Raw genomic sequence first — 19,248 nt, forward strand, 5'->3', positions numbered from 1 at the left:
ATTTGGGGAAAAAAAATTATACCTTCTCTCACACCACACATCCAAATAAGTTCCAGGTGATGAAAGAGTTAACTGTTGTTATGGGTTGAACTGTATCCTTTGCAAAAAAGATATGCTGAAGTCTTAACCCCCAGCGTCTTATTTGGAAATAGGGTTGTTGCATATGTAGTTCACTAAGATAACATCATACTAGAATAGGGTAGGACCCTGATCCACTATGACTGACATCCTTATAAGAAGACACGTGAAGACAGAGGCAGAGATGGGAGCTATATGCCACCAGCCAAGGAACATCTGGGGCTACCAGGAGCTGGACGAGGCAAGGAAGGATTCTCCCCTGGAGATTTCAGAGGGAGTGTGGCCCTGCTATCACCAGACTTCCAGCCTCCAGAACTGTGAGACCATGAATTTCTGTTGCTCTGAACCACTCAGTCTGTGGTATTTTGTTACAGTGGCCCAAGGAAATTAATACAAATGGAAAAATTAGAACCATTTAAAAAATTCAAAGAAAATATAGATGAAAAATGTATGTGCTTTCAAAAGCAGTAAGGACTCATAAGCATAAAGTGATGGACAAAATCCAAAGGGAAAATCAATACTTTCTATATCTAAAAAACTTAAACTTACATATAAAATAGCTTTACCAAAACTAAAAGGTAAATGGCAAACTGGGAGATATGTCACAAAATGGAAAGTGGCCCTTATTCTTGCGTGGATCTCTCAGGCGTCCTGCTGTGCTGTGTAGGGAATCCTGCTGGTTGATGGATGTCTCTTTAGTTATAATTCAGAGGAGAGAGAAAAAGGGAACAACTTGCTCCGTCATGATGCTGATGTCACTCCAAGTGGCCATTATTCTTAAGATAGAGGGAGAATTCTAAAACCCCAACAGAAAATTGGGTGAACAGGAGCAAACAATTCACAGAATGCACGTGACTGTAACATAAAAAATGTTTAACCTCATTAGCAATCAAATCCATATAAATTAAAAGGTGATAATTTCACCTTTCAAATTAACAATATTTTATATTAATAAGGGTGCAGTAAAAATTGTTTCCCTCTCATAATACTGTTCCAAGTGTTAAAATCAGCCAAAATATTTATCCTTTCTTCTGGACAGTGTAGTTTATGGATGGTTTCATTTTTTTTGTATTGTGGTGAAATATATATAACAAAATTTACCATTTTTAAATGTACAATTCAGCGGCGTTAAGTACATTCACAATGTTGTATAACCATCACCATTATCTATCTCCAGGACGTTTTCATCATCCCATATTGAAACTCTATACCCATTAAACAGTGACTCCCCCTTCCCCCTCCCTCCCAGCCCCTGGCAACCTCTATTCCGCTTTCTGTCTCCATGAATTTGCCTATTCTAGGCACCGTAAGTAAGTGGAATCATACAATATATTCCTTTTGTGGCTTATTTCACTTAGTGCAATGGACTGAATGTTTATGTCCCCCGAAACATTTTACGTTGAACTAACCCCCAAGGGGATGGTATGAGGGGGTGGGCCTTTGGGAGGTGATGAGGTCAAGAGGGTGGAGCCCTCATGAATGAGATTTATGCCCTCATAAAAGAGACCCCAGATGATCTCTTGCCCTTTCAGGCGTGTGAGGTTATAGTGAAAAAATGGCCATCAATGAGGAATTGGGTCCTCACCAGACAGAACCTGCCAGTGCCTTGATCTTGGACTTCCAGACTTCAGAACTGTGAGAAATAAATGTCTGGTGTTTATAAGCCACCAGTCAATGGCATTCTGTTATGGGAGCCTGAACGGGCTAACACATTTAGCACATGTTTCAAGAGTCATCCACGTCATATAGCAAGTATCCCAGCACTTCTTGTCCTCCACAACCTGGAATCTCTTGGGAGGAGGCTTAGCCTTTCTTTCACTTCCCCCTTTTGTCCCTTGCCTGCCTGGAGCAGTTCAAATCATTCACGGCCTCCTTAGGAAAGGATACCAGTCCCTGGTTAAGACCCTAAATTGCTTAAATCTTACCCAGGGGCTCAAAACCCAGAGGCACTGCAGCAGGTCAGCCGTGTGGTCCCTGCCCTGGCCCAGGCTGCAGCCTCTGCTCCCCTGAACATTTAAGCTTCCTGGAAAGACTAGGCACCCGGCTCCCTGCTGGGGCCGCCCCTGGAGATCATTTGCCCAAGGGCCTGCACTCTACCAAGTATGCCCTGGGGCTGGGCAGACAGAAAGAAAAACACCCCACCCCACCCTCTCCTCCAGCTCCTACCCCAGAGGGGAAGAAGGCCCAGAACAGAGACTTTCGGTGGCATGCTGAGGGATCCATCGGCACTCTGGGTGTGCAGAAGGGACTCGCTCAGTTAATTAGCCCAAGTCTCTGACAGATGTGTGTTCTGAGCTGTGTGAAAATGCATGGGGTGCTTGGGGCAGGTGGTGAGTTTCCTATCCCTGGTCTGCAAGCAGAGGGAAAAGGGACCTCTCGCCTTCCTACACAGAGATTTCCCTTCTGTCCTCTTCATCTGGGCCTCTGGGTATAGGGATAGGGATGGGATAAGCATTTTACTTTTTTTTTTTTGAGGAAAATTAGCCCTGAGCTAACATCTGCTGCCAATCCTCCTCTTTTTTGCTGAGGAAGACTGGCCCTGAGCTAACATTCATGCCCATCTTCCTCTACTTTATATGTGGGACGCCTACCACAGCATGGCTTTTGCCAAGTGGTGCCATGTCCGCTCCCGGGATCTGAACTGACGAACCCCGGGCTACCAAGAAGCAGAACGTGGGCACTTAACTGCTGTGCCACTGGGCTTGCCCCAGGACTTAATTTTTAAGTTAATAATTTATCATAAAAACTTGACATTATTGTTTACATGAAAGAAGTTTTAAAAGGTTTTACCACTATCCAAAGAATGTGTGAGAATGAAAATGTCCTTTTCTTACCATGTAATTTGAAAAAGAGAAACCACTTTTTACCGTAAAAACCTTCGGTGTACCTGGCAAGAAATGTTTTCAAATACAAGATAATTCCTTAGATCAAAGGCCCCAGAGACAGAGCTCCGGGCCAGGTTGGAGCCCTCCTCTGGTTCTAGGTCAGGTGGCCAATGGATCTTAGGAGAGTGTCGTCCTGTTTTCCTCAGCTGTGAGACTGGGATGAAGGCTTGGAAAAGCGGGCAGCCCTGCTCAGCCAGTCTTGAGGTGAGTGGGGCAACACTCAAACCCAGCACCCATCAAAGGGGCATCATGATCACAACTCTGCAAACCTGGATTGAGCGCCTGTCACAGCCAGGCCACGTCTCCACAGGCAAGCTGGTTGTCTAAAACAACCAGGCTGCCCTCACCCTGCCGGGGAAGGATCAGGAAGGGAAATGAGAAGGAAGGAGATGTTTTTCTTTGTGACTTCTCTCCCATCGGAGAAAAGCTTAAAGCCAGAAGGATGGAGAGGCCCATCATCTCTGCTCCCACTCAGCTCCTGGGTCTTGGCTGCCCTCTCCCGTGAGCTGGATGGCCCCAGGATGACCTGGGGACACAGGCTGAGGCTGATTGCCAGCGCCCCAGCCTTGCTTTTGCCCACACTCTGATATTGATCCAGAGCCCGTGGCTGTGGCCCTGCCCCTCTCAACAGCCCTGGGCTCTTCTGGGCCATATCATTGAGGAGTTGGTGACAGGCAGGGTGAAAGAAACCTATGCTCCTTCAGGAAACTCTCTTTCATGCAAATGGAGAAACTGAGGCCCAGACAGCAGGCAGGCAATGTGGCAGTGGAGATCAGATGAGAACAGAACATGGCCTGGGAGTCAGAAGACCTGGGCTTGTACCCCACCCCATCCTTGCTGCCTTCCCTGTCTGGGCCTCAGTTTGCCCTGTCTCTGAAATGGACATCACAGCCTCCTCTCCACCTAACATATGAGGCGGGTCTGGGGTGTGATTTGACAAGGGAGGCTGAGCCAGACTTCAAGCAGACACCGCTGGCTTGGAGGGAGCCAAAGCACTCTGCCTCTAAGTTGTTCTTCATCTTATTTGTGGCGTTACCCACCTCTGAAGTAGTGCAGGCCTGCTTTGCTGCCCAGAACTCTGCTGCAGGGCCGGTGGTGTTGAGGGCTGGCCAGCTTCATGTACTTTGGCAACTGATGGCCACTGTGCTACTGGGGGAGGGATTTCATTGGGGTGCCTTTAAAAATACATTATCTAGGGGATGGTCTGGTGGTGTAGTGGTTGGGTTCAGACACTTTGCTTTGGTGGCTGGGGTTTCACAGGTTCAGATCCCAGGTGCGGACCTACACATTGCTCATCAAGCCATGCTGTGGCAGCATCCCACATACAAAATAGAGGAAGAGTGGCACAGCTGTTAGTTCAGGGCCAATCTTCCTCACAAAAAAATATATGTGTGTGTATACATATATATACAATCTATAATTCTGACACCAACTACAATTCTGCACCCAGTTCCAATGTGTGGGTTTTCTCCCCACACCAAGGAATTCTCTAGGACTAACTGGGTGTCCTACAATTCAACTCAATTCTGACACTATACCTGGAGATAGCATCAGATCCCACAGGTTAAGGTTAAGGGCTCAGGCCTACAAGACGCCCACCCCCTCAGATGCCAACACCAAGTCCAGGTTCTCACCTGTATTCTAATATATGGGTCATAGGTTGGAGGTTCCAAGGATCCCCTCCTTGGGTTTGATTAATTTGCTAGAGTGCCTCACAGAACTCAGAAAAACGTGTTCTCTTCAGGAGCACCACTCTCCCAGCACCTCCATGTGTTCACCAGCCCGGAAGCTCTCTAAACCCAGTCTTTTTGGGTTTTTATGGAGGCTTCATTACATAGGCATGATTGATTAAATAATTGGCCATTGGTGATGGAGCTCAATCTCCAGCCTCTCTCCCTTCCTCCTAAGTAGAGGGGAGGACAGTAAGGGGTGGGACTGAAAGTTCCAACCCTCTAAGCACAGGGCTGGCTCCACTGGCCACCAGCCCCCAACCCTAGGTGCTTTCCCAGTCTCCTCATTAACAAAAGACACCTTTATGGTTCTCATCACAGAAATTCCAAGGGTTTTAGGAGCTCTGTGTCAGGAAGGGGATGAAGATCAAATATATATTTTTCATTATAAATCACAGTATCACATTATCTTTTTAGAAGGGTGTACCTGAATCCCATCCTCTCCTTGCAAATAGTATAGGAACAATGTTCCAGACCTCTCCCTCCATCTGAGGCACCAAATGCCATGATGGGGTCTTCCCAAATGTAGGCTGACATATAGTATCTTCTCTGCAGTAGCATCCAAAGGGAAAAACCATATCAAAAGCACAGCATTTGAATATCTTTTGATTGAAAAGGGCATGCAGACAATGGAGTGTCAGGCCGAGGAGAGAAGAAAAGGAGAAACGGAAAGAGGTTGAGAGTCAGACAAATAGGGGACCTATGAGAATGGGTTTCTTACAACTAGGTTTTTTGCACATACAGCCTTCACTGTCCAGCCCTGTGCATAGCGCTGGAGTCCCTCAGCAGAGGGGGACAGGAATGGGCTCTGGCCACAAGGCAGATTAAGCAACCTCTGAGGTTGACTTGGTGGACTGCGGCCCAGACAATCATGCCGGGAAGAGGAGGAAGAGAAAAGGAGAGGGTGAGAGAAACTGACATTTATTGAGCACATACTATTGGGAATGAGGCTGGGAAAGAAAGAAGATAAAATACACAAAATGGGGGTCAGCCCCGTGGTCAAGTGGTTAAGTTCGCGCACTCCACTTCAGTGGCCCAGGGTTTTGCCATTTCAGATCCTGGGCGTGGACCTAGCACCACTCATCAAGCCACGCTGAGACAGTGTCCCACATAGCAGAACTAGAAGCACCTGCAACTAGGATATACAGGAAGGGGATGAAGGGGAAAAAAGGGGAAAAAAAAGATTGGTAACAGATGTTAGCTCAGGGCCAATATTAAAAAAAAAATACATAAAATGATAGATTGGGGAGAGATGACTGCAGATGCCCGTCTGCTATATCCATCCTCTTCATCATCCTCAATAACCAATCGCTTAGGACAGCCATGTGCCAGGCCTTGGGGCTGGGATTACAGGGGCTGCTTCCTGCCACGGGGGGCTCAGTCTACTTGGGGAGGCAAAACCCAAAGAAATGACAAGGAAGCCACAGTAGCCCATGCTCTGTTGGTGAGTGGATGCCAACCACTAAGTGTGTCAGGGACTGAGGGAGGGATCGCAATGCCCTGGGTTGGTTGAGGTCCCCAGGGAGAAATTGGGCCTTGAGCCTGAACTTAAATACTGGATGGCACTTGAGTGGAGAGGAGGGACAGACAAATTAGTATGGACAAGGCACAGCAAAAAGAACACAGGTGGTGTGTTCAAGGGACCATGACCAGCAGCTTATTCTTCTTTTTCTCCCACTTTGTATTTTGGGGCCCTTTCATATACATTGACTCAGGAAATGACTCTGTTGTCCTTCTCAGGCCCAGCTAAGCCTGGAACAGATGGCCTTCAGTGAGTTCAACAGAATTGAAAGAACTCCTACTATGTGTAATTCATTAAGTATTGTAGAGTATGTGGAAAACTGTGAAATATAGTCCCTGCTCTCAAGGACAGAAAGGATTTTCCTTCTGTCAAACGGCCAGTGAAGGAGGTGTGGGGGTGACTCTGCAGCAGTGAAGCCCTATGTGCGATCAAAGGCAGCGGGCTCTGGGCAGCATGGACAAGTCTACAGTAACCTGGATTCGCTATCTATCGAGATGCTCCATTTGGGGGTGGTCCAAAAGATATTCGTCACTGCACAGTTTATTTCTCAGAATTGGGTACCAGGCTCTGTCCATCTTGTGTCCTTCACATTCTTCTCAGTATATTCCTTCACAAGCACAGATGCTTGTCTGCAAACACTAGTTCAAAACAGAAGCCAAAGAACCTGCAGGTGCACCTATAACTCATCCATAGCGGGGCCACTGAACATCCCAATCAATGGGCAGTCTCAGACTCTGCCATTAATCCTGGAAAGGAAGAGGCACCAAGACAGGAACAAACCAACCAAAATAAGGCAATGCATGTGGGTAACTTCTAAGCTGGTCCACCTTGGGCAAAGGGAAGTCTGGAAAGTTTTACTTGGCCTGAGAGAAACAAAGCAACCTCATCCTGGCCCTTAAAGCACAAGTTAGGGCTGATGGGAGAAAGCATAGTTGAGCATCACTCAGAGCAAACTGAAATACAAACTTATCTTGGGCATCCTTAGTCTGATGATGTGGCTACTTCCATGATGGAGAGCAGCCTATGGAGAAGTTCAGGAACTTTCCAAGTTGCGTGGCAGAGTTGCTACTTACATGACAGAATTGGCAGATGCCTCTCAGTCACTTCATAAAAAGTGAGTTGAAGGAATATTAAGCAGACAACTAGCTACTTGGGTCAGCCAGAGGGCATAAGACTGAAGATTCTGGGTAGTCAGCACTCACTGTGGGATATTTGACCTCCTGCCTCTTCAAATGACTGAAGGCCAAATACATGGTAAATGGGAAATCTCTGGAGCCTTGAGGTTCTCAGCTCTGAATTTTTAGTTGGAAAATCTCTTTTCAAGGCAAAAACTACCAAAGGCTACGTGGAAGTATTCTGAAGAATGAATTCACACGCCCTAACTCTGTAACAGAGGAAGCTACAGATCTCATTTCAAGACAGATGAAGTATAATCCTTGCCACAGGCTAACTCTAGAGGAAGGGACTATACATCCTGGATCAGAGCAGATTCCTCAAAACTGCCAAGCAGCCGCCCCCAGCCCAAAAAAGAAAGAAACAGCCAGCACACAATCTTAAGACTCTTTATTTAAAGAATTATCTCTGAGCCAGGCTACTGTGTAACCAAGCAGGAAAATGCTACTGAAACTTGACAGTTTTGGCTGATGGCCTTCAGTCTTGCATGTTAACAAAAATGGTTATTATCGTTGTTGTTTTTTAACCAAGCAGTCTGTACTTCCACCTTCGTCTTTAAGTGAGAAAATTCCATTAAATAAAACATCAGGCTCCGAAGTGAAGGAGTGAGCACAACTCTTGTTGCATTAACACACCCAAGGCAAGGGGAGGAGCTGTCCAGATAACCACAGCAAAGTGTCCCACAGGAAGACACCATACAAGGAATCTGGGTGGTGAGAAAATGGATGATTTGTCCTCTTATCACTTTCTTAAAGAGCTGCACAATAACTTTCCAAGCAGTTTTTTTTTTTCTTTTTTCTGCTTTATCTCCCCAAATCTCCCCAGTACATAGTTGTATATCTTAGTTGCAGGTCCTTCTAGCTGTGGCATGTGGGACAGGGACACCACCTCAACGTGGCCTGATGAGGGGTGCCACATCCGCACCCAGGATTCGAACCAGTGAAACCCTGGGCCGCCGAAGCAGAGGGCGCGAACTTAACCACTCGGCCACAGGGCCGGCCCCTCCAAGCAGTTGAATGATGTTTTAAACATACTGGGTTGCCAAAGCTGTCAAAAGAAATATTTGGATCTAAGAGAATCCAGCAAAGCTATCTGAATGAACACCAACTTTCATCTATTCTAAATGTTAAGATATATTTTGGAATGTTAATTTATAGATATCTGCATACTAGGGGAAAAGGTGTCTGGTGAGCAGACAGGTGACCAAGGGAAAACAGATGAGCTGACAGACAGGTTGTGGATACTGTGTATCCTCCATAATAAAGTACCTGACTCCCTCCATAGCTCACAGCCCTTCCCAGGACAGGTGTGCTGCCAAGTCGCTGCACGAATGTTTCAAATTCCTCAAGTCACAATGTCTCAGGGTAACTCTGGAGATAGAGCCCTCATCCTTAAGTTCTTTCCAAAAGAAGGTTTAAATATTCTCAGGGTCTCCCCTTTATCTATTTTTAACCCAATTAAGAATCTTTTGAGCATTCACTGGTTTCCCAAGATATTGCAATGAAATAGCCATATCCCTCGGTCAGGAATGATTCTGAGAAAAACATCACTATAGCACCAGATTGGACTAGGGAAGCAAGAACTTTGGGCTATATTTCCAACTCTTTCTCTGGCCTGCTGAGTACTGTTTCTTTCTTTGCCCTATTATTTTTTTTCATTCAAAAAATATTAACTCAATACCTACTATGTGCCAGGCTCAATTCTAGGTGTTGTGTCTACAGGACCAAACAAGAGAGATCAAGTTCCTCTCACAAGGCATAAATTCTAACTAGGAGGAACAAACAAATAATTTCAGATAGAGATGAATGCTAGAAAGAAAATAAACAGGGTAACAGAATTCAGTGATGGGGGCAGGATAAAGAGAAGGGGAAGAAAAGCCCTACTTTAGCCAGAGAAGGGCTCCAAGAGGCAGTGACAGCTCTATGGAGATCTGAGTGATAATCCAAAGATCCGAGGGAGAAGCTCTCCAGGTGAAGGGAACAAATACAAAGGTTCTGAGGTGGTAAACAATCAAACAAACTGAAGGAAAGCCTGTGTGGCCAAAAATGAAAGAAAGAGAGTGGATAAAGACAGGTAGGAGAGATGATGGGGGCTGGAGAACCTAGGGCACTGCACATTATGGAAAGGAGTTGAAATTTCGATCAAAGTGAGATGAGAAGGCACTGGAGGGTTTTAAGCAGAAGCTAAGCCATCTCAACCATGGGGCAGACCTAAGGAGGACCAAGTGTATGAAGGATACTACACAGAGAATGCTGATCAGCTTTTCTCTAGAAAGGGGCCTCAGGGCCTAGGGTGAGACATGAGGCACATCTTCAGGTCATCGTGGGTCCAAACATTAATGGGCTGACCGATCCTTACCACCTCCTCTAGCCCAATCCCCCAGTTCTGGAATCCCCTGGACAATATCGTGGACTTACTACATCTACACTTCAAGAGTTCCAGAGACAGAACTCATGCTCCTCTGACAGCTATGCTAAAGTTCTTCCTTGTACTGAGCCAAAATCTGATTCCTTGTCACTTTTACACATCTGCCTCCACATATCCTTCTGGGCTCTACTAATAGCTATTACATCCCAAGAACCCCCTTCTCAGGCAGGTCAGTACCAGTTTTCTTCAGTTACTCATCTAACTTTGTTTTGTATGTGAGGAAGAATAGCCCTGAGCTAACATCTGTTGCCAATCTTCCTCTTTTTGCTTGAGGAAAATTGTTACTGAGCTAATATCTCTGCCAATCTTCCTCCACTTCTCATGTGGGATGTTGCCACAGCGTGACTTGATGAGTGATGCTAGGTCTGTGCCCGGGATCCAAACCTGCAAACCCCGGGATGCCAAAGTGAAGCAAATGAACTTAACCACTATGGCACTGGGCTGGCTCCTCATCTAACTTTTTATTACAGAAAATTTCAAATGTTCACAAAAGCAGACAGAATAGTATTACAAATCTCCATTTACCCATGACCAGCTTCAATAACAATAAACTCATGACCACTTTTGTTCCCATCTGATATTTTGATTTCCTTCACCAATTTAGTCATTACATTTGTCTTACAAGTGTGGTCTGGCCAGCTCAGAGTACTAGCAGCTCACTCATTTGAGATATCTCATTCCTACTAATACAGCCTAACAGTCCTCCTGCATTTGTGGTAGCCACTGTTGCTTCATAATTGACTCAAACTCTCCCACCAGAATTTGTGCAGTAGGATTTTTGGTCCCAAGTGAGAGAATTTATGTTTGTTTCCAATGATTTTCATCTTATCAGTTTCAGTCCACTTCTTCAGGTGATCACGATCTTTTTTGGATCTTGATTCTCTAATATTTATTCACCATCCCGCCCAGCATTTGTGACACCTCTAAAATTTTGAAAAGTAATGAAAGCCACCTATAACTTGAATTTAAAAATAGAAAGAATATGAACATGGATAGGAATGCATTAGAAACAGAGTTTAGAGCTGGGAAGGATCAGAGAAAGCCTGTAATTAAACTTCTTATTCTATAGATGAGGAAACTAAGGCCCAGAGAGTCTGTGTCTGGTTCAAGTCCACCCATTAGGTAAAGGCAGGTCAGGCTAGAGCCAAGGCCTTGTGCTCACTGCTCTCTCCACTACCCTCTACCTTTCTAAGTCCTCAGCATGAGGCGCACGATGAGAGAAAATGCAAGTTATCACCACCCAGGCTAGTGTCTGTGGGCCACTGCAAAGTGATTTCTAGTCAACCACTAACAATTACCCACTCATCTGGTAAATAACTATCAGGCATGCTCTCTGCCAGGCCCCACTGCCCTTAATTACTTTCCAAGTTTCTCTCACCCTCAGAGATTAGGTTGGAAATAATTTTTCTCTGCTCTTAATCCCTGCAGTATACAGGACTACATAACTGAATTAGAGTTAGGAAAGTCAAAAACATTCATAAATAATAAAAGATTCACATGTATTAGAAATGAGAGATCATTTGTTATTCAAAAAGCCACAAAATATCTCATCTTAAAATATATATATACATCTTAAAAATTCAGCCCTCAAGAATGCTTTTTACAATTGTTTTCATCTGAGAAACAAAGAACTAAAATGGGTAATAATTATAGACACAACTTCAACACAATAATCCGGATAATAGGCAAGAAGCATCACGACGTTTTTCTGAGATTTCTCTTTGTGGTTAACTGACCACACACCAGGGAGAGACCAAAGTTCAGATGTGCACAGCCCAGGGGCCCCCCAACAAAGTGGCAATGCACTCAAGGGGTTTCTTACCCTCAGTAAATGACACTGGGGATGTGGGGGGGCCTGGGAGCTTTATCAAGAAGCGCACAATCCCGCTTCTTATCCAGTGTGTTGCCATCATCAACTGTCAAACCATTTGCTCCTCTTTGCAAGAGGTGCTCCTTTGGAAGGTCCCAATAATTTCTGCTTATATTGTTCGACCAGCTGGTTGAAGCGGTTTTCTGTCTTATTTCCCTTAGCTTTTTTCCTAGGTGCCTACAAATGAAATGCAAGGAAACACAAGATAATCAATTTCAAGCATTAAGTATCACCTTACCCTCAGGACACCCAAGAGAGAAAATAAGTAGGTACAGAGATCTAGTCCGCCGCAAGAGGTAGACTTCCAGTGACTCTTTGAGAGAAAAATCCAGAAAGAATCATCCATCAGTAAGAAACCAGACCAGGAATGCCTAAAAGAAGGGCCCAACTAACACACTGTTCCGAGGCCTCTCCCAAGCTAGCCCCCAAATGCTCACGTGAATCTCCTCACAGATGTCAGCCCAGAGTCTGGATGTTCTGGCTTTCCCTTCTGTCACAAAGAACACTTAGGGGATTTCAGAGATAGAGCTCTGTAAGATAGTGCAGCACGGGTCAGACTTCCCAGGGACACAGACTTCTTGAGTAGGATGGGAAGCTAATGCTTCTTTTACCTTAAAATAAAAGGACTAGGGAAGGGGAAAAGAAAGCTTGACCTCAAATGTTCAAGAATGTAGGACCACCGTTTTCTACTAAAAAGAAATAAGGCTCCTTGGAAAAATGGCTAATGCCAGGCCCAGGGAAGAAATACATAAGATGAGCTGAGCTGTCTGGTTGTATTAGAAAGCAAGGACACTACCGAAGACAGGTTCACATCAGGACTCAGAAGCCTTCTGTTCCTGGAGAGGCTTCTGTTGGCCTCACATGAGACAGGAATAATAACTGCATTTGAGTGAAACACATCAAGTATATAAAAACTCAGGAATTCATAATACTAAAAAAATCTTACTTATCACTATAGGAGATTGGCAGCATATCAATTCATTACTCTGGAAACTGATAAAGAGAAAAAAAATGAAGCATTAACCTGCCTTTCCTATACAAATGGTATTTCATGGTAACCAAATAGTTGACAAGGGAAGGTTCTTTCTTCCAGAATTCTACTAAAAAAATGCGAAAGGACTGATACAATCAGAAAATCACCATTCTGTAACCTGCACTGAACCAATGGATCTGGATAGCAATCATCACTGGGTGCTAAAACCATTAGGTGAGAGGTTGATGGGGACTTCACAGTGGAAGATGAGGTAAACAATCCCTCAACCTAGTGATCAATCTCAGCATCGATGAAAATGGGGCAACCAGACAGTATGTGCCTTATGATGCGATGTCATAGAAAGTACACAGCACTACCTATGAAATCCTCTTGCCAACAAAGTGGAACTTGAATCTAATCAAGTCTCTACATATAACTACCATTTTATAGGCAATACGGGGTGTTACAGGAAAAAGTTCAATGACACCACAAGGAAGCAAGCAGCTAAATTCAAAATTTAACACATTCTAAAGGGCAAATGACCTGGTTTCTCCAACAAATTATCAGCATGGAAAAAAGGGGGGTGATGAGAAAGAGGGAAGATTACAGGGGAAAAAAAGACAAAAGATATAACAACCAAATATAATGTGTGGACTTTGTTTGGATCCTGATTTATATGAACCAACTATAAAAAAACATTTTTGAGGCAATGGGGACATTTTCATATGGGCTGAATATTAGGTGATATTAAGAGATGCTTATTAATTTCTTAGACATGATAATGGCATAATATATACATATGTATGTGTAAGTATTTTTAAGGTCTGGTCAATTGGAGATGCATTCTGAGGTATTTTTCTGAGCAATATACTTCATTTTCATACAAGATGTATTTACATGTGAAACAGTTTGCTTTAAGGTACTCTAGGCCGGGGGGGAAGCACGTATGGGGAACAGGTAAAACAAGGTAATTGTCGAAGCAGAGTAACTGATATATGGGAGTTCACTTTACTATTCTCTCTACTTTAAAACTGTGTACCTCAGCATCCTCAAAAGGTGCAGTCTTGTGTGTAGCTGCAATCCAGAAGCCCTTTTTGTTCAACTAATCAAGGCAAAAAAGTGGCTGCCAGCCCCGGCAGAGTCATGCCATACCAAAGTCTTACACTCTACAAAACTCACCTGCTTAGAAGATAATTTCTGCTTCTCCTGTTTCCACTGGTTTATCTGGGGCTTTGGCTTTTTGGGAGGGAGAGACTTCACTTTGCCTTTGTCCCGCAACCTGAAATAAGACGGTCAAGCAAGGGTCACCCCGAGTTCTTCCTCTAATTGGTACCCCTGAGGTTCTCTCAGCCTGGAAGATAAAGTTCATTTTCTTACACTGGCTCTTTCTAAGCCCTCGATAAGTCATTCTAAAAAGGGAGAGTGCAACAGAATATCCTAAGGCTCAACATTTGTATACTTGTTTTTTCCTTTTGGCTTCAAACCTCAAGAGAATCTCAAAAACCTTCATTTATTTAACAAATATTTTGTAAAGATCAACTTTTGTTCATAGAACTAATTTGCTGCCCCAACAGAAACTGCAAGGAAACATCAAGTAAGTGGGTCTCAGCTGACAGGGGCGGCCATGTGGACAGGAGGAAGCTCTTCAGAAAGGAGAAAAATGGCATGAAAGCCTGCCCTGGAAGGCTCCTCCGAGGTCCCCTCTGCCAGTCATGTCCTGGCTTCCATTGGCCCAAGAGTGACAACTCCGCTGGTATGAAGATACTTGTGCACTACCCTTCATGTGGGACTGGCCCAGCACCAAGCATCCCTTTTATCCAAACAAAAGCCACAAAGAGGAAAAGGGTTAAACGAGAACACACCCTGAGGAGCCACTCAGTGCTCAATGGTACCATCCTGCATCTCACCTAATTTTGGGGCCTCGGTGTGAGGGGAGCACCAGGACCTTTCTTCTCTTCTTTCCATCAGGCAGCTCCACCTGTTCCACTTCGGCCTTGGTCTGGAACCCTGTCCACGAGATGGAGCCCGCCTTCCCCTTCTGCTGCAGGGGAGCCTGGCTTGGTTCCTGGGTGTGGTTTTGGCCTGCATTCCGTTGCTGGTCTTTTCCAAGCTCTGGCTGGTTCTGCTGGGGCTCGCCAGTCATGGACTTGGATTTCATTTTTTGCTGCATAAAACAACAGACTGCCATTTCTGGATGAAGTCTATTTGCTGAATACACTCAGTAGAAGAGGAGATTTATGTGAGCTTGGTAAAAGAAAGAGAATTCTTCCCCTAAATAGAGACCAGAGGAAAGTGAACACAAGTAATTCACAGGCCCTGACACAGTAACAGAAGGTTACTGAGTAAGGGACACAAAACAACCATTTCCCATTCCATATGCAGAAACAGGGGGAAAGTACATGCATGACCAAGACTCGAAAGATGGTAGAGAAAAGGAAAAGAAAAGGCCAGTAGCATGGGACAGTTACTAAAGGTGTAACGAATGTGTAATGGGAATAGCAGGAGAAGAAAGAAAGGAACCAAAGACATATTTGATAAAAAGTACTGAGATTTTTCCAAATTTAATGACAGACACTAAATCACAGATTCGGGAAGCTCAGCCAAATACCAAACAGAATAAACACCAAAAAACCTACACCTAGGCCTCTCATATCTAACCACAGAAAATCAAAGGTAAAGAGAAAATCCTGAAAGAAGCCAGAGGGGGAAAAATAAGATTACATTAGATTTCTCTTCAGAAACCATGTAAGAAGAGTATAGAGCAAAATATTTAAAGTTTTTTGGGAAAAAAAATCACCAACCTAGAATTCTGTATCCAGTGCAATTATCCTTCAAAAGTGAAAGAGAAATAAAGACTTTCTCAGACAAGGAAAAATTAAAGAAATTGGTCACCAGTAGACCTGTCTTGCAAGAAATGCTAAATGAATTTCTTCAGAGAAGGAAAACGACCCAAGTCAGAAACTCAAATCTACATAAAGAAAGGAAGAGCATTAGAGAAGGAATAAATGAAGTGAAGAAGACAAGGAAAAGACACTGTGAGAAGAAAGGCATAAAGTATGTTACAGAGTTACGTAGCATTAAAGTAGAAGATTCATGTGAAGTTAATGTAATAATAATAAGCGTTATTTTGTCATTTTCACCTTAAAAATCTAGATAGGGACATTGATATACCAAAGATTTACTGTATGCCTGTTTTGTGCCACTCTCTGTTTCTAAGTTGTAAGGGTACAGATGCAAAGAATAAACTATCTACCTTTCAGGACTCAGCCTAATGGAGAGAAGAGATGTATACACAAATAAGGCACAGCAGACAACTAAAGAACAGTCTAAGGAAGTTCATAAAAGTGCAAGTAATGAGGTCTTATCTCTTGAGAGAGGTGGGAAAATGCTCCTTGAAGAAGTACATTTGATTTGAGTATGGAACTGAGTAGAAGCATCCTTGATTCAGGGGAAAGGGGAGACACAGCAGTATGTACATAAGTGGAGGCAACAGATAAAGCCATCTGAATTTTATTTTTTAAGCCAGTAGCCTCAGAATCACTTCTAAACAATGGCTTAAGGCAGTAAACAATTCTATACCTAGGATAACAAAGCAGGCTTGAATAACTAGATCCCAGGTTTTCCAACACAGGGCCATTGTATTAACCAGTGAAACTGGTCCTCTATTGGTCATGCTCCTAGCATACACCACAAAGACAGCAAATGTTTGATACATATGCAAGTTAAGGTATCGTATCCATGAAGGCTGTAAGAATCATGATATCAAAAATAATCTGGTCCCATGTGCCCTGAGGGAAGATGGGTAAGACAATGAGATTTAACTGTGTGCTGACCATGCAGTATGCAAGACAACTTACATGTATTATCTGATTTAATCCTCATCAATCATGTGAGGAAGATGCTGTTAATCTCATTTTACAAACTAGAAACTGAAGCTGAGAGAGGTAATAATTTGCCGAGGAACTAAGAAAAGGGCAGAACCAGAGTTTAAACATGAGTATTCCTGTGCCCAAAGTTCCTGTTCTTTCCTGTATACCACACTAGATTAAAAACAGTACTAGAACTACCAGACATCACAATTCTGGAGCCATCTAAGAAGAAAAAAGAATTATGGAAGTGATAGTTGAAATCTACAGGGAATGTAAAACGTTAATCTTGGCAATTAATTTGATATGTACGGTCAGCAAACACTGTGTAAGAACTGCTGATTGGTAATAACATCAGTCTAATTCTCCTCTCTCCCTCTCTCTTCTGTGGAGCTATCACAAGATAGGCTAGCAGAGGAGAAGGTGGCCTGGAGAGTTCCAGGGAACAAAGAGCAAAGGGTAACAAAGAACCTAATGAGGTAGAGACCTACTTCAAGGCAGCAAAACCTTAAACTGAACAATATAAGAGTTTAAATACGGCCTTAAAAAAATTATCTTAGTGCACTGTACACTTAAAAACAGTAAATTTTATGTTATGTGTATTTTACCACAACTAAAAAAACAAAAACAAAAGAAACATTTCAGTTCTGTACCAGGCTGCGCTGGATCCTCAGTTCCTTTATTTTGAGTTTCCTTCGATCTTCCAAAGAGAACTCCACTATCGGTCTCTGTGTCAGGAGACAGAAAGTCATTCGTTAGCTTTCTCAATCTCCGAGTGCAACGAGCTGAGCTGTCCCCCACCACTGCCCTCTTTTTTGCAAGTCAGAGGCTGCCACTCACATACTCTTCTTAAAGGTAAGAGGTCAGTTCTGCAAGCAGTCTACCCAATTTAGAGTTCCTTTTAGTCGTCTTATCATTTGAATCACAGCTCATTCCCTCCACTGACTTTCTACTCTTTCCAACCATTCAAATGTCAGAGAACACTGGACATGAAGGAGAGAAATGGTTTTCTGCAAATGGCTCTCGGGAAACAGCTGTCCCCACAGGATGAGGCTCACCTTCTGAGGTCCAAAGATTTCCGGATTGTTGTTGATATGGCGCAGGGCCACCAGGGCATGCTCATGTTCCTGGAACTCTGCAAAGGCGTAGCCTAGGGACTGACCCTTAATTTTCCCGTGAACTCCTTTAAGGTCTCGCATCACCCTACACTATGAGCAGAACAAGAAAAAGAGCAGTAATTATGAGATGATGAGAAATCTTAACAGATTCAATAAGAAATCAGATTATTGGAACAGAATCTTCATCTATATTGTCATCACAAGAATTACACTGGAATAACACTTATGTTTGTCTTATTAGAATACACCTAGCGAGAGCACAAAACAAATTAAATAGATATTTTCTCACTTCCTAAGAGTTTACAGACATCAACACAAATCTACAAATAAGCATGTAAATAAAATAAACTTCCCAAGGAAAAGTTATAATAGCTAACCGGTGACAATATGTACAACTCGAGAGGTACACGGTACTTATAATAAGTATTTATTATACAGTAAGTTGCATAATAAGTTATCACTAAGGATGACATGCTGTCCACAGATCTCATAATTGAAGAAACCACTCAGAAAGGAACTTGTTGAAGAAGGCCTGATGGCTTTAGATAAGAAAGACATTTCAGGTATGGGGAAGAGCCTGCCCAAGATACAGCCTCAGAATTACAGGAAGAAACCTTAGCCGTCTTTGCTTGGAGCTTAGATACACTTCAGCATGATTTTTCCCTAAATCCTTACGCTGGATGTAATAGACATGCTGGGGCACTGAGGTACGGTAGGATATTTTAGGAAAACAGATCATTCACATGCTATTACTCCTGGAAGCTGTAGTTCTCATGTAATGAAGAAGTCTAGGTATTGGGGACACTTGGACGCTGCATTTGGTAGACGTCCAGTAGCTACTGTGCCTAGAACTGTGCTATGTACTGTAGGGAAATCCAGAAAAGCATTAAATGAGGTTCTTGTCCTCTAGAAGCTTACTATCTTACTGAGACACTATATTTACACATATGAAAGAATTAAGAGAAAATTCAATATAATGGAAATATTGTAAAACACACATAAATTGTTCTAAATGACAGGTTTTAAATGTGCAGACATTAAGTATTGTACATGTTCATATGAGAAATTACACAAGTGACCCCTGTGCCACTAACACTTTGAATAGTTTTATTAAGAGTGGTATTGGATCTATGCTGAGCATTCACATTCTCTCATGTGATTACCCAAATACCAATACCACACATGTTGAAGAGTCTTTCAGGGATTAGAAAACAGTTTATGGTGATGAAACAAAGCAAAGCAGATTCATAATACTGGCTATGTTACTTTTTCAATAAATACTGATTGAGACATTACTATGTGCCAGGTACTATGCCAAGGATTGGGAACAATGAGCTAACTCCTGCCCTCAAAGAGCTCAAACCAGTTGGGACAAATGACTGACTGACACCACAGGACAGTGTAACAAAGTGCTCTACTGGAGGTATGTAAAGGGTGCTGTAGTGGCAAAGAGGCTTCTGTACTCACACCATGTCTAACCAAGTCGGTATGAATCCAGCACTTGTCTGATACAACTGTCAAAGACCCATGTGGCTCCCTGTGCTCACCACGGGGCACTGAGAACTCTTACTATAGGCTAACAGCCTAAATGGTAGTAAAATGCTCT

At 43.4% G+C, this 19,248-nt stretch overlaps 1 protein-coding gene across 2 annotated transcripts in view; it reads right to left on the reverse strand.

Moving 5' to 3' along the window:
• Window positions 1-7,763: 7,763 nt before the first annotated feature.
• Window positions 7,764-19,248, reverse strand: part of RBM28 (RNA binding motif protein 28) — a 30,275-nt gene continuing 18,790 nt past the window's right edge. The window contains exons 15-19 of one of the 2 annotated variants that reach the window (XM_070616543.1): window positions 17,583-17,732; window positions 17,178-17,252; window positions 14,566-14,822; window positions 13,838-13,937; window positions 7,764-11,862 (exon numbers count right to left, since the gene is read on the reverse strand). In XM_070616543.1, coding sequence (XP_070472644.1) covers window positions 11,728-11,862; window positions 13,838-13,937; window positions 14,566-14,822; window positions 17,178-17,252; window positions 17,583-17,732 — 717 coding nt within the window. In that variant the 3' untranslated portion in view covers window positions 7,764-11,727. Of the gene's footprint in view, window positions 11,863-13,837; window positions 13,938-14,565; window positions 14,930-17,177; window positions 17,253-17,582; window positions 17,733-19,248 lie in introns of both variants that reach the window. The other variant, XR_011539258.1, reaches the window with a different exon arrangement.

Source organism: Equus przewalskii, chromosome 4 (assembly GCF_037783145.1).
Source record: "Equus przewalskii isolate Varuska chromosome 4, EquPr2, whole genome shotgun sequence".
NCBI lineage: Eukaryota > Metazoa > Chordata > Mammalia > Perissodactyla > Equidae > Equus > Equus przewalskii.